Genomic DNA, 20,243 nt, shown 5'->3' with positions numbered 1-20,243 from the left:
CCCTGCATTTACAAATGCAATTGTGCAGACCTCTAGTTGTTAAAATAAAGGACGGAAACGGAAAGGAAATTTTTGGAAGTGCTTTTAAAGTTGTGCCTTTAGAACAACTTCCAAATTTTTTTACTGGGAATTGTTATACACTCATCACCATTCTATGGTGGCGAGTATAAAAACAGTGAACTCACCAGGGCACTAAAGTCAATATAACTTTATTTAATTCATTATGTTTTAGTTAAACTTTCTTCAATATGAGAAAGTTTCCTTTTGTTTAAAATTTTTATCTGTTAAATGTTCAAAAAAAAAAAAAAAATAGAAAAAAATTATATGAAAATGAATCATAAAGATTTTTATAAATTCATATTTCCCACAAAATAGTTTAGAGTTTCCTTCTTCCAAATACGAAATTTTCTTTAACAAGTGAAAACATGAAATAAATATGGTTAATAATTGTTTCTACTTCGCAATAAAAAGTTGCTCGTTTTTCGCTGGGTTGTTAGTCTCAATTTATTTGCAAGACCATACAGCTAAATTACCTAACTTCCTCGGTTAATAGAGGCCATAGTTCCTTAATTCCTAAAAACTCTGTTATCCGTGTTCAACACACCCTTGCAAGATTATAAAATTCAATAATGAAAATAACTATGAATCTCTAAAGTATTCCAACAACCCAACCTTAAAATTTCGAGAAAAAAAAACATATTTAAATTATGCAAGTTTTGAATTTCCAATGTGCTAGCTAGCATTTAAGCTAAACCCAAAATTTCATAGAACTTCTCAGCATCAGCTTAGCCATGATAGATGATTATATGTCTGTCACAATATTTGGGAAAGTTATCAAAAAAAAAAACTGAGAGCAAGGCAAGCTTGGCAACACACCCATTAATCTAACATAGATGGAAATGCGTTATGCATTAGCAAATTACACTATGGAACACTTTAATAAAAACAAGTATATACAGCAGTAAGTTCGGCCGGGCCGGGCCGGGCCGAATCTTAAATACCCACAACCATGAATCCTTTGAAATTTCAGGGGGGAAGGGGGGGGGGGGTTTGAGGACAGATCAAGCAGAGCAGTTCAACCAGTACACTTCACGTAGATAAATTTAAAGATTTTACCTATGAAGACTATCAGATTCTGGATTTATAAGAACGATTTGAGTTTTAGATCATTAACATCTCTTGTAATCGTGAAAGAAAATTATAAAATAACGTCTTGATTTGAAATCTTAAATCTGTAGATTTTCACCCGAGAAGTAAAATCTGGAAATTTTACATTGAGTTTCAAGTAACTTTCAGTGCGCCTTCTATACCCTCAAGAAGTGAAATAGGTCTATATGGAGGCATTACCAAATGGATCCGATACACGATAATACGATACACGTTTTTGCACGCAAAAAAATAATTCTTTCCTCCCAAACGAAATTTTAGACAAACAAGGTTCGTTTCTCATTTGCTTTTCGCTGTAAGGAAGTGTATTTGGAAGAAAAGTATATACTTTTTGTGATAAACGTTTATTCTTTTCCAGGATGTAAAAACAATTTCATAAAGACTAACTCAAAAAAAATTTTTTTCTGGCTAATTGCATTTTCCCTCACATCTTTCTCACTTCCACGAAGATTTTTAGTTCTTAGCACCTTTCTCTGTAATACAAACAATGTAGAAGAAATTATACGATTTTATAAATTTTTAAAATTTTTTTACCTTTCGCCTGGACGGAGAATCGAACCGCGGACCATGCACTTTGTAAGCCAACGCACTAACCACTGAGCTATGTACCTGTTATGGTCATCAATAGATAAATATCCATATAAGTTATATTTATATAGCATAGCTTGCGGCGCCCACGAACCGAATAAACAAAGTTTATTTAACAGAAACAAACATTTAGTTTGGCACCGTGGAGCAGTGGTTGCTACGTCTGACTCTCATGCCAAGGGTCGTGGGTTCGATCCCTGCTTCGACCAAAGTTTTTTTTTTTTTTTTTTTTTTTTACATACATTCTACATATGTTCGGAAGATTCCGAAAAAAATGTTCAACATTACATTGTACTATATTATATTTTGAACTGTAAAATGTGTTTTATTAAAGACCAAAAGTCAGAAAAGAACAGTGTTTGATATAAACGAAATGGACTCTGTTGTTGTTTCACAAATAACTTTTTTAATTGAAAAAATAAAAATTTTGTAACAAACGAATTTTTTTGGTGATAAAAGTTTAAAATTTTCGAAGCAATTCAAAAAACTCTAACAAAAGAAAAACGTTTTCGGTACACGTTTTCCAAACGTTTTTTTTCTTTGCGTGTGTGAGCCTAAAATACCAGAATATTTACAATTTCAGGCAAATCGGATAAAAACTACGGTTTCTAGAAACCCAAGGAGTTAAATCGGGAGATCGTTCTTATGGGGGTTATACTAAAACATGGACCGATATTCACAATTTTCGGCACACCTCTTTATGGTCCTAAAATACCTCTAGACTTCCTATTTCAGACAAATTGGATAAAAACTACGGGTTCTATAAGCCCAAGACCCCAAATCGGGAGGTCAGTTTATATGATTACAACAGACAGACAGACGGACAGGTTATATCGTCTTAGAATTTCTCCCTGATCAAGAACATATACATATACATTATAGAGTCGCAAATCGATATTTCGATGTGTTACAAACGGAATGACAAACTTATTATACCCCCGTCACCATTCTATGGTGGTGGGTATAAAAATAAAGAACTTCGCAAATATATTGAGTCGTTTTTATACCCTGCGTCACACTGTGGAACAGGGTATTATAATTTAGTGCATCTGTTTGCAACACCCAGAAGCAGACGAGATAGACACATGGTATCTTTGGCAAAAATGCTCAGGGTGGGCTCCTGAGTCGATATAGCCATGTCCGTCTGTCCGTGACCACATTTTTGTAATCAAAGTTTAGGTCGCAGTTTTAGTCCAATCGACTTCAACTCTGGCACAAGTATGTATTTTGGCTCAGAATAGAACTCTTTTGATTTTGGAAGAAATCGGTTCAGATTTAGATATAGCTCCCATATATATATATTTCGCCCGATATGGAATATTACAGTCCCAGAAGCCAGAGTTTTACCCCAATTTGGTTGACATTTTGCACTAGGAATAAAATTAGTAGTGTAGTCAAGTTTGCCAAATTTTATTGAAATCGGTTCAGATTTAGATATAGCTCCCATATATATCGTTCGCCCGATTTACACTCATATGACCACAGTGGCCAATCTTTTACTACGATTTATTTGAAATTTTGCACAGAGAGTAGAATTAGCATTGTAGCTATGCGTGCCAAATTTGGTTGAAATCGGTTCAAATTTAGATATAGCTCCCATATATAACTTTCGACCGATTTACACTCATATGACCACAGAGGCCAATGTTTAACTCCGATTTAGTTGAAAAACTTTCACGACAATTTTTCCAATTAAAATCTTAATTGAGTTTTAGGAAATATTCAATTAAAAATTTAATTGATTCAACAATTTTTTTAATTGAAACAAAAATCAATCACACAAATTAATAGTATCAATTAATTTTTTAATTGGATCAATTAATTTTTTAATTGACTGTTAATTAATTTTTTAATTGATATTATCATTTCTGTGATTGAAGACATTTCAATTAAAAAATTAATTGGATCAATTAATTTCGTGATTGAATCAGAAAAAAATTGTTTGTGTGTAGTGCATTAGCCGACTTAAATTTTGAGTCTATAGATTTTGTAGAAGTCTATCAAATTCTGTCCAGATCGAGTGATATTTAAATGTAGTATTTGGGACAAACCTTTATTTATAGCCCCCAACACATTTGAAAGATGTGATATGGTATCGAAAATTTAGATCTACAAAGTGGTGCAGGGTATAATATGTTATAGTCGGGCCCGCCCGACTTTAGACTTTCCTTCCTTCTACTTGAGATATAGAAGTTTTGAGAAATCCAGAAAAATTCAAAATTTCTGAAATTTTCAATCTTGAAATTTCAACAACATCAACCTCAGAAATTTTACCTTAATTTTCGGAACAATTTTATATACGTACATAACTTTCGGATTTCATCGAAATTGCATACATTGCCCTTCAGTGCCTCTGTAAATGATTATAAAATGAAAAGTGAAACAAAATTACAACTATTCACTTTTATGTTTGTTGAATCATAGCTTACGTTGAAAATTACAACCTACATTAACATCCCAAAAAACACTTTATCGAATCAATTCAATGCTCATGATTTAAACACAAATGAATAATCACAAATATCACGTTTAACCTTAGACAAAATGTCAATTATCACATTAAAATGAATATAAGTTGCTTTCAATTCCATTCAAACTTTCATGTTTGTTTGTTTTGGCTTCCAGTTCAACCCCCCCACCCCTGTATTTAAAAACTTTGATAGGGCGAAATTCCCGAAAGTTATCGTGCCAGGAATTAAAAATATATAAGAAATGCATACAAACTTTGGTGTCAACAATATATTTATCCAAGATTGTTGCCAAAACAAACGGCATAAAGTGAATCAATAATGCTAAAGAGGAAAATCTTACCATAACTTTCAGCAAAAAAAAAGCGTCTTGCCAAGCCAATCCAATCCAAATCAAACCAAACTAGACGGATAGACGGACGGACATACTTGCCAAGCAACTACAATGACAGAGGGGCAGGCAGACTACACAATTGTGGCACGTGACTATCTTGCAAATTGTGCACAGCATTGCAGTAAAGCAATCTCGGCGAAACACTTTCTTTTTTTTTGTGTGTGTGAGGGAAAACACCAAGATTACGTCTCCAAAATATTAAAATGTTGAAAGGTTGCGATAACCTTAAACAACACAGAGAGAAGGATTGTAAAATGTAATGTGTAAAAAACCATTTAAAAAATTGCATATGTTCCAAGAGATAAATTTGCAATGATACGTGTGGTACTCTACACATAGAAGATAGTTTTGAGATATGTAAAGTTAAATAATAACACTCGACTTCAGTGAATATTTTCAACCTTCGAGCTCTATATAGGATTTTCACTTCAAATGAAACTTTTTTCAAGTCAAATGGAACCCTTTTCAAATCAAATAAAACCTTTTTTCAAATCTTTCAAATGAATGAATGAAAGGTTTCTTTCAAATGAATCTCTAAAATCAAAGGGATTTATTCTAATGAATGAATTTACAATTAGACCACAAAATTATTATTTAATAAATTGCTCTATCGCTTAAAGCAAAAATATACTTTTTTGATTAAAATTTCCTTGAAGAATCATGTGTTACTTTCTTACGTGTACATGCAACCACTACTAACAGGTTGGGTGATAAGTCCCCGGTCTAACAAAGAACAAGTAAGGAAAGTCTATAGTCGGACGGGGCCGACTATATTATAGCCTGCACCACTTTGTAGACCTAAATTTTCGATACCATATCACATCCGTTAAACGTGTTGGGGGCTATATATAAAGGTTTGTCCCAAATACATACATTTAAATATCTCTCGATCTGGACAGAATTTGATAGACTTCTACAAAATCTATAGACTCAAATTTTAAGTCGGCTAATGCACTAGGGTGGATCACAATGTTAGTAAAAAAATATGGGAAACATTTAAATCTGAAGCAAGTTTAAGGAAACTTCGCAAAATTTTATTTATGATTTATCGCTGGATATATATGTATTAGAAGGTTAGGAAAATTAGAGTCATTTCTACAACTTTTCGACTAAGCAGTGGCGATATAACAAGGAAAATGTTGGTCTTTTTACCATTTTTGTCGAAATCAGAAAAACAGCTATATCTAAATCTGGACCGATTTCAACCAAATTTGGCAAATTTGGTACAATGCTAATTCTACTCCCTGTGCAAAATTTCAACTAAATCGGAGCAAAAAATTGGCCTCTGTGGTCATATGAGTGTAAATCGGCCGAAAGCTATATATGAGAGCTATATCTAAATCTGAACCGATTTCAACCAAATTTGGCACGCATAGCTACAATGCTAATTCTACTCCCTGTACAAAATTTCAATTAAATCGGAGTAAAAGATTGGCCACTGTGGTCATAGGAGTATAAATCGGGCGAACGATATATATGGGAGCTATATCTAAATCTGAACCGATTTCAATAAAATTTGGCATACTTGACTACACTACTAATTGTACTCCTAATGCAAAATTTCAACCAAATATGGGTAAAACTCTAGCTTCTGGGTCCGTATTAGTCCATATCGGGCGAAAGATATATATGGGAGCTATATCTAAACCAGAACCGATTTCAATAAAATTTGGCACACTTGACTTTAAGCAAATTAGGGTAAAACTCTGGCTTCTGGGGCCATATAAGTCCATATCGGGCGAAATATATATGGGAGCTATATCTAAATCGGAACCGATTTTTTTCCAAAATCAATAGGGATCTATTCTGAGCCAAGACTCATACTTGTGCCAAATTTGAAGTCGATTGGACTAAAACTGCGACCTAGACTTTGATTACAAAAATGTGTTTACGGACAGACGGACATGGCTATATCGACTCAGCAGCCCACACTGAGCATTTTTGCCAAAGACACCATGTGTCTATCTCGTCTCCTTCTGGGTGTTGCAAACATATGCACTAACTTATAATACCCTGTTCCGCAGTGTGGTGCAGGGTATAGAAACACATTTTTTTTGGCAAAATTCGTTTTTATTATTCAACATAGTTCCCTTCAAGAGCGATACAACGCTTATAACGACCTTCTAATTTTTTGATATCATTTTGGTAGTACTCCTTCGGTTTTGCCTCAAAATAGGCCTCAGTTTCGGCGATCACCTCTTCATTGCAGCCAAAAAAGTCGCTGGGGGCCAAATCTGGAGAATACGGTGGGTGGGGAAGCAATTTGCAGCCCAATTCATGAAATTTTGCCATCGTTCTCAATGACTTGTGGCACGGTGCGTTGTCTTGGTGGAACAACACTTTTTTTCTTCTTCATATGGGGCCGTTTTGCCGCGATTTCGACCTTCAAATGCTCCAATAACGTCATATAATAGTCACTGTTGATGGTTTTTCTCTTCTCAAGATAATCGATAAAAATTATTCCATGCGCATCCCAAAAAACAGAGGCCATTACTTTGTCAGCGGACTTTTGAGTCTTTCCACGCTTCGGAGACGGTTCACCGGTCGCTGTCCACTCAGCCGACTGTCGATTGGACTCAGGAGTGTAGTGATGGAGCCATGTTTCATCCATTGTCACATATCGACGGAAAAACTCGGGTGTATTATGAATTAACAGCTGCAAACACCGCTCAGAATCATCAACACGTTGTTGTTTTTGGTCAAATGTGAGCTCGCGCGGCACCCATTTTGCACAGAGCTTCCGCATAATCAAATATTGATGAATGATATGACCAACAAGTTCCTTTGATATCTTTAAGGCCTCTGCTATCTCGATCAACTTCATTTTACGGTCATTCAAAATCATTTTGTATATGTTTTTAGTGTTTTCGTGGAAAGCGTGGAAAGACTCAAAAGTCCGCTGGCAATGTAATGGCCTCTGTTTTTTGGGAAGCGCATGGAATAGTTTTTATCGATTATCTTGAGAAGGGGAAAACCATCAACAGTGACTATTATATGACGTTATTGGAGCGTTTGAAGGTCGAAATCGCGGCAAAACGGCCCCATATGAAGAAGAAAAAAGTGTTGTTCCACCAAGACAACGCACCGTTCCACAAGTCATTGAGAACGATGACAAAAATTCATGAATTGGGCTTCGAATTGCTCCCCCCCCCCCCACCCAATTCTCCAGAACTGGCCCCCAGCGACTTTTTCTTGTTCTCAGACCTCAAAAGGATGCTCGCAGGGAAAAAAATTGGCTGCAATGAAGAAGTGATTGCCGAAACTGAGGCCTATTTTGAGGCAAACCCGAACGAGTACTACCAAAATGCTATCAACAAATTGGAAGGTCGTTATAATCGTTGTATCGCTCTTGAAGGGAAGTATGTTGAATAATAAAAACGAATTTTGACAAAAAATGTGTTTTTCTTTGTTAGACCGGGGACTTATCAGCCAACCTGTTAGGTTAAAGTGGCAGCCCGATTTATTTTCAGGCTCACTTAGACTATTTTGTCCATTGCGATATCAGGAGATTGATTCGGATTATGCGATATAGAAAAATTGTTTGCATACTTATAGGCGGCACACGCCAACACACTGCAAACATTAGGGTATCACAATGGACTGAATAGTCTAAGTGAGCCTCATAAATCGGGCTACCACTTAACCTACCTACCTAAGATACCGATCATTTCCGTAATCTTAACGGGATTTGGAATAAAAAAAGTATAACTGAATATCAATAAAAATTGGCACAATATGACAAGAAGGTGGCATAAAAATGTAAAAAGTATTGCATTTAGCGCCACAACTAAAAAGTGACATAAAAGTACCACCGCCTGAAAAAAGTGGTAAATTTGGATTCAAGTTGAAGAATGAACCACCTGAAAATATGCAAATATTTCAATGACATCTTCTTGAATTGTCTAATTTAATGAGTGAAATGGAGGATAATGTTTGGATTTAGATATGCTACTAAAATATTATTTTCGCAATTTTATATAAACAACTAATGTGGGATTTGAGATTTAAATTGCCAAAGGCAACTCTACAACAAAGACGAATTCTGAGAGAGAGGAGTCAGTTGAGTAGAAGTCGTGCGACCGCAAACAACCATGGAAAATCTATTCAATATATTAATTCATTTAATTTTCATACTAATCATTTTTTAACTTTATTATTAAATAAACATTAAATATTGTAGTTGAAGTGTTGTGTTGAAATTTATTGGTTCGGTGACCCTTGGATGATGTTATTAAAAGGAGTAATTTCTATACTAATTTAAGTGAATTTAATTAGTATTTTTTGTTTAGGAGTACTACTTTTTTTAAAATAAGCTTGATGAGCTTTCAAACTCCGTTACTGTTGATAATTTCTATAAAGTAAAAAAAACAAAGTGTCACTCGCCATAAAAGGTGGAACACTCATGTTAAAAGAGTGGCACATTTTTCCATAAAGAAAAAAAAACTATGTATGCACTAAAAAATTTTGTCCAGTTTAATTTATACACTGCAAAAAAATATTGTCATGAGACCAAGGATTTCGTGCCCTTAAAATATGAATGGGAATTTTGCTGACGTAATGATTTTTTCCATGTCCAAAAATGTAATTTATACACTGAAAAAAATATGTGTTGTCATGAGGCCAAGGATTTTTTGCCCCTTAAAATATGAATGGGAATTTTGCTACGCATTGCTCCGCAGTGATCCGAGTTAAAAATTTGTATCTTTACATGAAAAAAAAATTTGTATGACTAAGATCTATATAAATAACACTTCAGAAAAATTCTTCTTTAATTTTGTTGATTTTTGGCATCCTAAAATTTAGGTTGCGTAATCTTTAATATCACGTAAATATTTTTTTTCAGTGCATACATGGATTTTTCCGTGTATCAGTTTCTTTTTTTATAGAATTGTGCAATAACATTTTTGAATTTATACCTAACAAAAATTGTATCTCTATTTAGTTAAAAATCATTATTTAAAATTCACTATACATACACATGATTAATCCTGTTTATCTACAATAGAAAATTTTCTTTGCATACTTTTAGGCGGTATATACTAAATATATACTAAAAATACTATGGTCAAAAACAAAAAGTGTTCGTATTAAATATGATAAAAAGAGTGGCACAATAAATACAAAAAGTATGGGAGACAGTAGATATTTCTGCAGTACTGCATCAAGAAGAATGTGTTGCCAATAGCTCCTATTGTGTCCTTGACAAATATGCTATTCTCCTTATTCTTCATGGGATCTTCCTGGGATGCGAAAAATCAGAATATAGATATTTACCAGTTTATTTTAATTTTTGGCACACTTTTCATATTTTCATGTGGAAAAAAGTATTTGAATTTTATAGATTAACGCATATGACTCATGTCCAGAATGATAAATCCATAAAGGAGGGAGGTGGGTTAACAAAAAAAAAATAAAAATAAAAATAAGCAAACAAAAAAAAAAAAACAGCGATTTTAAAGCAATTCCTGAACAGTGGCTATAAATATCCACCTGCGAAACGACAGACTGGATAGATGAGTAGACTGATATAAACACAAATGAAAAAGACATAGTGGAAAGAGATTGGAGGAATGGTATTTTTTTTTTGGATTTGAGTACCATGGATTACCTCCATCATTAGAGTCTTTGTCCCCTATGACTCAACTTCCGTTTACGGGTGTTACAGCAACGACACGAATTCCAGTTTCAGTTAAAAGACAAAGGAGCTAATGGGAAAGGAGTGATTCCAAAAGTAGAATTCTTTTTGAGGTTTTCATTGACAGTAAAAAAGCTGAATGATTACTAAAAGGTGTGTAGTTGAAATTAAAAAAAAAAAATTATTGTCTGCAGCAAAATTCAATTGGTTTGTCTGATGGTTCAGTGCTTTTGTTCTTTATCGCTTAGGTTTTTTTTTCGTCCGGTAAATTTGTCTGTATTTTAAATAATTCAATTTCATTCTCAAGTGAATATTATCATGGAATTGGTTTAAGTGACAGCACAATGAAACAGTTTGTTAGAAAATTTACTCTACATTGTTTTTTATTTTATTTGTTTTTAGGGAAATGGTATTTCGTCAAATCTAAGTGAAGAATATGTTAATCGCTGACATGTAAATATATTTAATTGTTCTCTTTTAGTTAATCCTTATTAATGCGTATTTATTTGCGTTGCAATGACACAGAAAATCTGGAAAATACATGATTTCGTTTAAATCTTTCTATGTTGAAAATGAGTTTTTTTTAACAGTTCGTAAGCTTCTTCAAATGTAAAACCCTATAGAAGATTAAGAACTATGCGTTATCAACTTTTTTCTATGATTTTATGAGACAAATGGGGAAAATCTTACTATGAACTGATATATAAGAGTACATTGAAAAAAATTTAAATAAGGACAAAGATTTCTTGTCCTTAAAATATAAATATCACAGCAACATAAAAAAAATTGGAATTTCATATACAGGCACTTTAAAAGTACTTCCAAAAATGTCATCCCAAAGATGCTCTTTATTTTAACTACACAGGAAGTCCTCTTAACTTATTGTTTTATAACTTGATTTTTTCATATTTTAATTGGTAATTTTAACTTTTTTTGAAATAGATTAAAAACAGAGCAAGAATAAATAAATTAGTCAAATTTTTCGAATAAAAAATGTAAAATTCTTTCTAGAAAAATTGCGAACTTTTGAATATTTTTGAGGTCCAACGTTCCAGACAAGTGTAAAAAATGCATTAAAATTAATAAAAAATATAAAAATTTTTCATTTGGCAAAATATCACAAAATTTTGTAATTCACATCCAAAACATTGAATTCGGATCACACCTTAAAAAGTGATGCAAATACAGGCAACGGCTAATTTATTAGAAATTTCGAATAGTCAAGTTTACACAAAAATTCATCAAGACAATTTACAATTTGTTTGCCATTATACTTTTTAAAATTAATTTAAAAAGTATCAAAAAAACATGGATTTGGGAAATGCACAACTCTCATCGAAGGGGAGGAACTTAATACCAATACCAAAAGTTTTACATTTGTTTAAGATTTTACCTCTTACATACATAAATATTTGTTTGCAAAATGTGATTTTAAATGGTCAAAGAGTGCAGTCAGATTCTATTTTTGACTATCAGAAATTACACACACACAATATGAACAAAATTGTCTATAACAGGTTGGCAGATAAGTCCCCGCTCTGACACATAGATGGCGTCGCTAGTATTAAATGCATTCTATTTTTATATAGCACCAACCTTCAAATGATTCGTGTCAAAATTTGACGTCTGTAAGTCAATTACTTTTTGAGATAGAGCGTCTTTTGTGAAGAAACTTTTGTTATTGTGAAAAAATAGAAAAAAAAGGAATTTCGTGTTTTGATAAAATACTGTTTTCTGAAGGGAAAAAATACGGCAGAAACAAAAACTTGGCTTGATAATGAGTTTCTGGACTCTGTCCCAGGGAAATCAATAATAATTGATTGGTATGAAATCAGCACGGAGGACGGTGAACGCAGTGGACGCCCGAAAAATCCACAAAATGATTTTGAATGACCGTAAAATGAAGTTGATCGAGATAGCAGAGGCCTCAAAGATGTCAAAGGAACGTGTTGGTCATATCATTCATCAATATTTGGATATGCGGAAGCTCTGTGCAAAATGGGTACCGCGCGAGCTCACATTTGACCAAAAACAACGTGTTGATGATTCTGAGCGGTGTTTGCAGCTGTTAACTCGTAATACCCCCGAGTTTTTCCGTCGATATGTGACAATGGATGAAACATGGCTCCATCACTACACTCCTGACTCCAATCGACAGTCGGCTGACTGGACAGCGACCGGTGAACCGTCTCCGAAGCGTGGAAAGACTCAAAAGTCCGCTGGCAAAGTAATGGCCTCTTTTTTTTGGGATGCGCATGGAATACTTTTTATGGATTATCTTGAGAAGGGAAAAACCATCAACAGTGACTATTATATGGCGTTATTGGAGCGTTTGAAGGTCGAAATTGCGGCAAAACGGCCCCATATGAAGAAGAAAAAAGTTTTGTTCCACCAAGACAACGCACCGTGCCACAAGTCATTGAGAACGATGGCAAAAATTCATGAATTGGGCTTCGAATTGCTTCCCCACCCACCGTATTCTCCAGATCTGGCCCCCAGCGACTTTTTCTCGTTCTCAGACCTCAAAAGGATGCTCGCAGGGAAAACATTTGGCTGCAACGAAGAGGTGATCGCCGAAACTGAGGCCTATTTTGAGGCAAAACCGAAGGAGTACTACCAAAATGCTATCAAAAAATTGGAAGGTCGTTATAATCGTTGTATCGCTCTTGAAGGGAACTATGTTGAATAATAACAAGTATATACGGCCGTAAGGCCAGGCCGAATCTTATGTACCCTCCACCATGGATTGCGTAGAAACTTCTACGAAAGACTGTCATCCACAAATTTCAACTCACATGGTTGTTAAATATCATATACTACCACCACATACCAAATTTCAACCAGATCGGATGAATTTTGCTTCTCGAAAAGGCACCGGAGGTCAAATCTGGGGATCGGTTTATATGGGAGCTATATATAATTATGGACTGATAGGAACCAATTCCTGCATGGTTGTTGGATACCCTATACTAACATCACGTACCAAATTTCAACCGAATGTGAAGAATTTTGCTCCTCCAAAGTGCTCCGGAGGTCAAATCTGGGGATCGGTTTTTATGGGGCCTATATATAATTATGGACCGATATCGACCAATTTTTGCATTATTGTTAGAGACCATATACTAACACCATGTACCAAATTTCAACTGAATCAGATGAATTTTGGTCTTCCAAGAGGCTCCGGAGGTCAAATCTGGTGATCGGTTTATATGGGGGCTATATATAATTATGGACCGATATAGACCAATTTTTGCATTGTTGTTAGAGACCATATACTAACACCATGTACCAAATTTCAGCCGGATCGGATGAAAATTGTTTCTCTTAGAGGCTCTTCAAGCCAAATCGGGGGATCGGTTTATATGGGGGCTATATATAATTATGGACCGATGTGAACCAATTTTTGCATGGTTATTAGAGACCATATACTAACACCATGTACCAAGTTTCAGCCGGATCGAATGAAATTTGCTTCTCTTAGAGGCTCCGCAAGCCAAATCGGGGGATCGGTTTATATGGGGGCTATATATAATTATGGGCCGATGTGAACCAATTTTTGCATGGTTATTAGAGACCATATACTAACACCATGTACCAAATTTCAGCCGAATCGGATGAAAATTGTTTCTCTTAGAGGCTCTTAAAGCCAAATCGGGGGATAAGTTTATATGGGGTCTATATATAATTATTAACCGATATGGACCAATTTTTGCATGGTTGTTAGAGACCATATACTAACACCATGTACCAAATTTCAGCCGGATCGGATAAAATTTACTTCTCTTAGAGGCCTCGCAAGCCAAATTTCGGGGTCCGTTTATATGGGGGCTATACGTAAAAGTGGACCGATATGGCCCATTTGCAATACCATCCGACATACATCAATAACAAGTACTTGTGCCAAGTTTCAAGTCTATAGCTTGTTTCGTTCGGAAGTTAGCGTGATTTCAACAGACGGACGGACATGCTCAGATCGACTCAGAATTTCACCACGACCCAGAATATATATACTTTATGGGGTCTTAGAGCAATATTTCGATGTGTTGCAAACGGAATGACAAAGTTAATATACCCCCCATCCTATGGTGGAGGGTATAAAAACGAATTTTGACAAAAAAATGTGCGTTTCTTTGTTAGACCGGGGACTTATCAGCCAACCTGTTACATATACTTCATATAATTTCACATGGCCCTTAGTGCGAATGAGTATTTGTAACAGCCAAGACAACCAGTGTGTATAAGTATTATTAATTTAAGATAATTACATAGGTTGCCACCATTATAAAGTCATTGTAATGGATTGTATTGTATTCTTTGAAAATAAAAAAAAAAACAATAATAATTATTCCTAATAATGTTCTTGAATTTGTCGTGAAAATATTTACTTAAGATACAATAAAGTTGTTAAAAATAAGGTTTAGTGAAAAATTTCTTAAATTAAGCCACATTTTCTTTCCAGGTGCGTTCACTTTTTTGAGTGTAAGGGTTATGTGATGTTTTTTTAATTGAAAAGTTTGATATTTGGCCTAACATATGCGAGTTACTGACCTACCTATTAATCTTTGACATGGATATTTTTTCAATGGGCAAATCTGAACTAATCCCTCTTAGTGCGTATTTGCGTAGCGTGGACAAAGAAAATAAACAGCTAAGCAGTTGGAAATTGATTTGATTTTGACATAATCATATTACCTAACATAGATCCTAACATAGATCCTAGAAGATTGAATACAATTTCAAATAAACTATTTGGTATGCAAATGGGCTTAAAAGAGAAAATAAAAAAAACAGTCTCAATATTCATGCTGATAATTTAGTATGAAATCTATCCTTCTAGAAAAATAATCGAAAATTATCTAGTAGAAATGAAAACGTTATGATTGCTAATTTTAAATGATAAATTTTTCTGTTTTTTTTGAAGATTTTCACAATATCATAAGCATACATTCAGGCGGCGGGGTTTGAAGTGTACAGAAAAAGCGTGTGGAAAAAAGGGATTATATAAGAAGTGGGACAACATTACAAAACGGGCTCATAAAATTTGAAATGTCCGTATTGTTAGAAAAAATGTGTCCCAATATATTATCACATGAAAAAATTTCCATATTTGTCACTATAGGGGCGCAACAATTTGGAATGCAGTAAATCTGTTTAGTGATTCTCAGAATTTCCCTTTAAAATATATGTATACTTTGCGGCGGATTTTTTAAGATGGAATATTATAAAGGAATGGCTTTTATCAAATTTGTGACTAGATATTTAGAAAATTTTTGATCACGATTTTTGTGTTATGGATAAAAATGAATTGTTCCTGCGAAAATTGGACGTTTTTCAGATTTCCAAAATGCATTGTGAAAACAAGTGTATTATAATGATCTTGCATTCTATTTAACCACTATTTACGAAATAACTCCTCATATAAGTAAAAAATGTACTAAGAGTAAAGATAAAAATCATTGGATTTTTTGGATTATGGATTTTTTTAATTAAAAATTTATTTGAAACAATCAATTTTTAGTCTAACTAAAAAGTGATTAAAACTTGTTATAGAAAGTGATTGAAATATAGTATAGTGATTAAAAATAGTTTCATTTTTAATTAAAAAAATTAATTGAGTTTTGCAATCGACATCAATTAAATTTTTAATTGAAACAATTAAAAAATTAATTGAAATTTGCTAATGGAATCAATTAATTTTTTATCCCCAATTTTTTAATGCCCAACTAAAACTGTGATTGATGCTATCATTTTCGCGATTGAAGGCATTTCAATTAAAAAATTAATTGGATCAATTTGTGTGTGGCAGAAAATTTCATTGGGGTGGGGAAATTTTCTTAAAATTTGATAACCAAATTGTAATTTTACGATTAAACGTAATTTAAGTTTAGATCAGTTAAACTCATTTTTCGTCTCTGTGTATGTCTACATCTCCTCTCCTCGCATTATTCAAATTGAGCTAATTTATATTCCACATTTTGAGATTTTCACAACAAAGCGTAGTTAAAACCAGGAAAATTTAATGCCCTGTTGCATTCTTAACTACAACTCACTAAATTACACCCTCTCACCTGATCTTACCAGTTATTTCACTGCATGAAATTTGAGGATATCTCCCACCAAATCCTCAGCCACACTATTCACTACATGGACGGCGGAAGTACGCAGGCCGTTGAATGTCAGAGTCGATGGCGAAACAATTCCGACAACAATTTACCCCAAGATTCTCGGGGTCACATTCGACAGCCTTTTTAAGTCGTCCGCCCATGCCACTGCAATTTGTGATAAGCTCCGCGGTAGAAACAAGGTCCTCAAGTCGCTTGCCGCCAACACTTGGGATGCGGACAAAGAAACCTTGTTAACTACATATAAGGAAATTGGCCGGTCAGTGGTAAACTATGCAGCACCAGTGTGGACACCTCAAACGAGCGATACGCAGTGGAATAACATACAGACCTGTCAGAACGCCGCCTTTGGAACCGCAACAGGATGTCTCCGCAGTACACCCCTGTATCTACTTTTTTCGGAGACCAAGATCATCCCAGTGCGTCGACACAATTACATGTTGTCAAAGCAGTACCTCTTGGGTTGCCATCGAAGTTGTCATCCGAATCACCATCTTGTGGATAGACAACCTCCACCAAGGAATGTAAGGGTTGATCTTCACCTTCTAGAACCCGAGATCCAGCGTTACAAAAGAGAGCCTCTAGATCAGGCAGCATACCAGACAGGTCTGAACAGGATTCATGAGGATAGGTTAGGTTAGGTTAGGTGGCAGCCCGATGTATCAGGCTCACTTCGACTATTCAGTCCATTGTGATACCACATTGGTGAACTTCTCTCTTATCACTGAGTGCTGCCCTATTCCATGTTAAGCTCAATGACAAGGGACCTCCTTTCTATAGCCGAATCCGAACGGCGTTCCACATTGCAGTGGAACCACTTAGAGAAGCTTTGAAACCCTCAGAAATGTCACCAGCATTACTGAAGTAGCACCGGAGGAGAGACCAGGGTAGTTTTGGCCCAACTACGATCAGACAAGTACAGCCGCCTCAATTCATACTTGTCAGTGATTGATAGTAGCGTAGCTGACGTGTGTCCCATCTGTAATCAAGGGCCATATGACACTCGTCACCTTTTTGCTTGCCCAGCTAAGCCTACCCGTCTCACTACCAGATCGCATAGAACAAAATGGATGAAACTACATTAAAAAAAAAACTGTTACAACAACAACAACACCCTCTCATAGAAGAAAAAATGAACTACAACGAAAGAAGAAAATCATTGGCGCCAAATCATGGTAATTTTAACCATACTGCTGTAAGTTCATTCTTACTATTTTTGGGAAATTTTAGGAAAATTTTCTTTTGCGTTAGTTCATATTGAATTTATGTGTACGATCACTGAACTTTATACTAACGTTTAGTTCATAAAATTTTTGAGACATGCTTAACAAAAGGAAAATTTCATTGGGCTGTGGAAATTTTAGAAAAAAAATAATAAAATTTAACTACAAACAAATAATTTTTTTTTCAATAAAAATAAGTTAAATTTAGCTTTAGTTTCACTAGGCATTTTTTTCAGTGTGCACTTGCACTTGATTTTTGGAGGATATTTGATTTGCTAAACAATTGGAATGGGAATGGATTATTTCATTTTCGGCATACTTACCTTTTTTCGGCGTCGTGTTGATGCCGTCGAATAACCACTTTCACTAGGAGGTGCCTGCATTTGATCTCGCTGCCGTAGGGATAACAGAAGATCATCCACATTACGTATATAATTACGATCCAGTGTCGTTGTTGAAGCTGTTGTCATTGCCTCATTACTATCAACACTGGCCGGAACACCACCACCAGCACAATTCAAAACACGTTGACCCAAACTATTGCTACGCGATCGTACACGTTGCTTTTGTAACCAATAAACTTCATTGGCCAAATTAATCTCAGCCGCTGCCTTACGAGCATCACGACGAGTCAGCGAAGAATTGGGACCATGGCCAGCCATGCGTGTGGCCACATAATCACCATTACCTTGTTGATTCAAATACTCGCCAGAGATATGAACTTTTGGTGTGGTCACCAATTGAAGACCAGTGGCACCGGTCTCTTCGGGAAACTCGTGTAGCTCATAAGGATAACGTGGATCCATGGGTTGGCCAGCTTGTCGTGGATACATGTAACCATCGCGTATAAACATTTTGGTAGTGGTGTAAATACGATCATCAATCTGATATAGGCCATTTGCTCCAGGCCCATCACCAGCCCCGATAATGCCATTGCGTATTAAAGCCGTAGGTCGATGTTTAAGCAGCGGATAAAAAGGAGCTTTTGGATTAACGGGATGCATAGTTGAATTGCGGGGCAGGTTAGTTTTGCGTTTCTTTAAACTGCTGCGCCTTGAAGTATACTTTGTTATTTTCATTTTAGGAGAATGGTGTCAGGTGAAGTTGTTGGAGGTTTGAGAACACACTAACCCGTGGTGAGTTTATTGAGATGGTGTTGTAGTAGCTTAGTTTTTTACCATACAGCCTAGAAGTATGCTTAGGTTTTGGATGTTTTCTTTGGAATAAACACTAGTGGTGGAATTTCATATAATACAGAGTTGTTGTTGTACCGTATTTTTAGAGGCAGGATGCTGTTTTATGGGAGTTTCACAGTGGAAGATTTCACTTTTGTTAGCTAAACAAATATTTGGTTAATAATTTTTCACTCACATATTTTTATTATTATTGTATTTTTTATTTATTTATAACCAACCCTATATATTAGGATAAATGTATATTTTTGGTTTTTGCAATAAATAAATCGATTTTTTCTCCTTTTTTGTCAATTTTTAAAATTTAATTTCGTTTGTGGTTAATTTGAATTATTTTCGTTTGTTTTGCGTAGAAAATAAAAAATAAAATTCGTTGTTGTGTTTCGTTTAACCATTCAATCGCGATTGATTTTCACAATTTTCCCGCCCGTACTTGTTGTTGGGCACATCAAAACATAGCATATCAATTCCATACCTCAACCCTCTCTAACAAAAATGTCTTCTTAATCCAATTAGAGACGCCCCCTTCAAAGCATTGCGCTATGACCCAGCAGCAGCAGCAAAGTGAACAAGTGGGTAACAGCAACTAGTAGTGGCAAACAGCTGGCGGTCTTTGTGACTTGTGTGGGTCGTGTGCTTGACCACTTTACACTCGAGAGACAAATGTTAATAATAAAAAACGAGATCTCTTCCTCGCAATATAGCCATTCTGGGTATTTGTGTTTTTTGGAATCAACGCTGGGACATAGAATCCATCTCTTTGGCTATTCGTGACCCAAGGTAAATTCTAAGAAATTGTGTTGTGAGGCGATGTTTTTTTTTGTATTTTGGCACACATTCCACTATAGTGGAATTGAAATTTTGTGGGCGGTTAGTGCGGAAGGTTACAATTGCTTTAATCTCAATTTTGTTTTTGTTTTTCACCCTTCCACTTTGTTCCCAACAATTTGTTTTGGCACTTGTGGCACGAGTAACAGCATATCAGTATTTAATTTCAGCATTTAATCTGTCATTGCTAATCTGTGGTGCTCTGAGTGTGCTGCATGAAGCATTTGTTATTTAATTCTGCTGTGTTTTATGGTGCTTTTTTTTTGTTTAGCATATCAAACTATGTACAATGTTTGTTGTGTTGTTTTTGGGCTAAATTATTCAATTACTGTTTGTATTGCACGACAGATAAACACATCGTTAATACTTGTATTGACCCCAATAGCTGGGTTATTGGATACACCGCACCATATATACCACATAAACTGATATTAACTTTTTTTTGTCACCACTCACTTATTTTTGTGTTTTTTTTATTAATTGCCCATTTTTTTGCTTTTGTTTTCGGTTTTCGATAATTGACGCCCACAATTTTTTTCAGCAAGGCAAAACAAGAACATAGGAAGAAAGCAAAACCTAGGCTAACATGTGTTGTGATAATGCAGTTAAAAAAAATTTTGTAGTA

The 20,243-nt window shown here is 35.0% G+C and overlaps 1 protein-coding gene across 8 annotated transcripts in view; it reads right to left on the bottom strand.

Moving 5' to 3' along the window:
• pyd (zonula occludens-like protein polychaetoid) overlaps positions 1 to 20,243 on the bottom strand; it is a 487,007-nt gene that overhangs the window by 161,568 nt on the left and 305,196 nt on the right. Inside the window, exon 1 of one of the 8 annotated variants that reach the window (XM_075290593.1) lies at positions 17,921 to 18,761. The exons of the other annotated variants lie outside the window; for them this stretch is intronic. Within the exon in view, the coding sequence (XP_075146708.1) occupies positions 17,921 to 18,676 (756 nt within the window). The 5' untranslated portion in view covers positions 18,677 to 18,761. Of the gene's footprint in view, positions 1 to 17,920; positions 18,762 to 20,243 lie in introns of those variants that run through there. 8 annotated transcript variants of the gene reach the window in all.

The sequence above is a fragment of the Haematobia irritans genome, chromosome 1 (assembly GCF_050003625.1).
Source record: "Haematobia irritans isolate KBUSLIRL chromosome 1, ASM5000362v1, whole genome shotgun sequence".
In the NCBI taxonomy this organism is placed as follows: domain Eukaryota; kingdom Metazoa; phylum Arthropoda; class Insecta; order Diptera; family Muscidae; genus Haematobia; species Haematobia irritans.
This window is presented reverse-complemented; position numbering and strand designations above follow the sequence as displayed.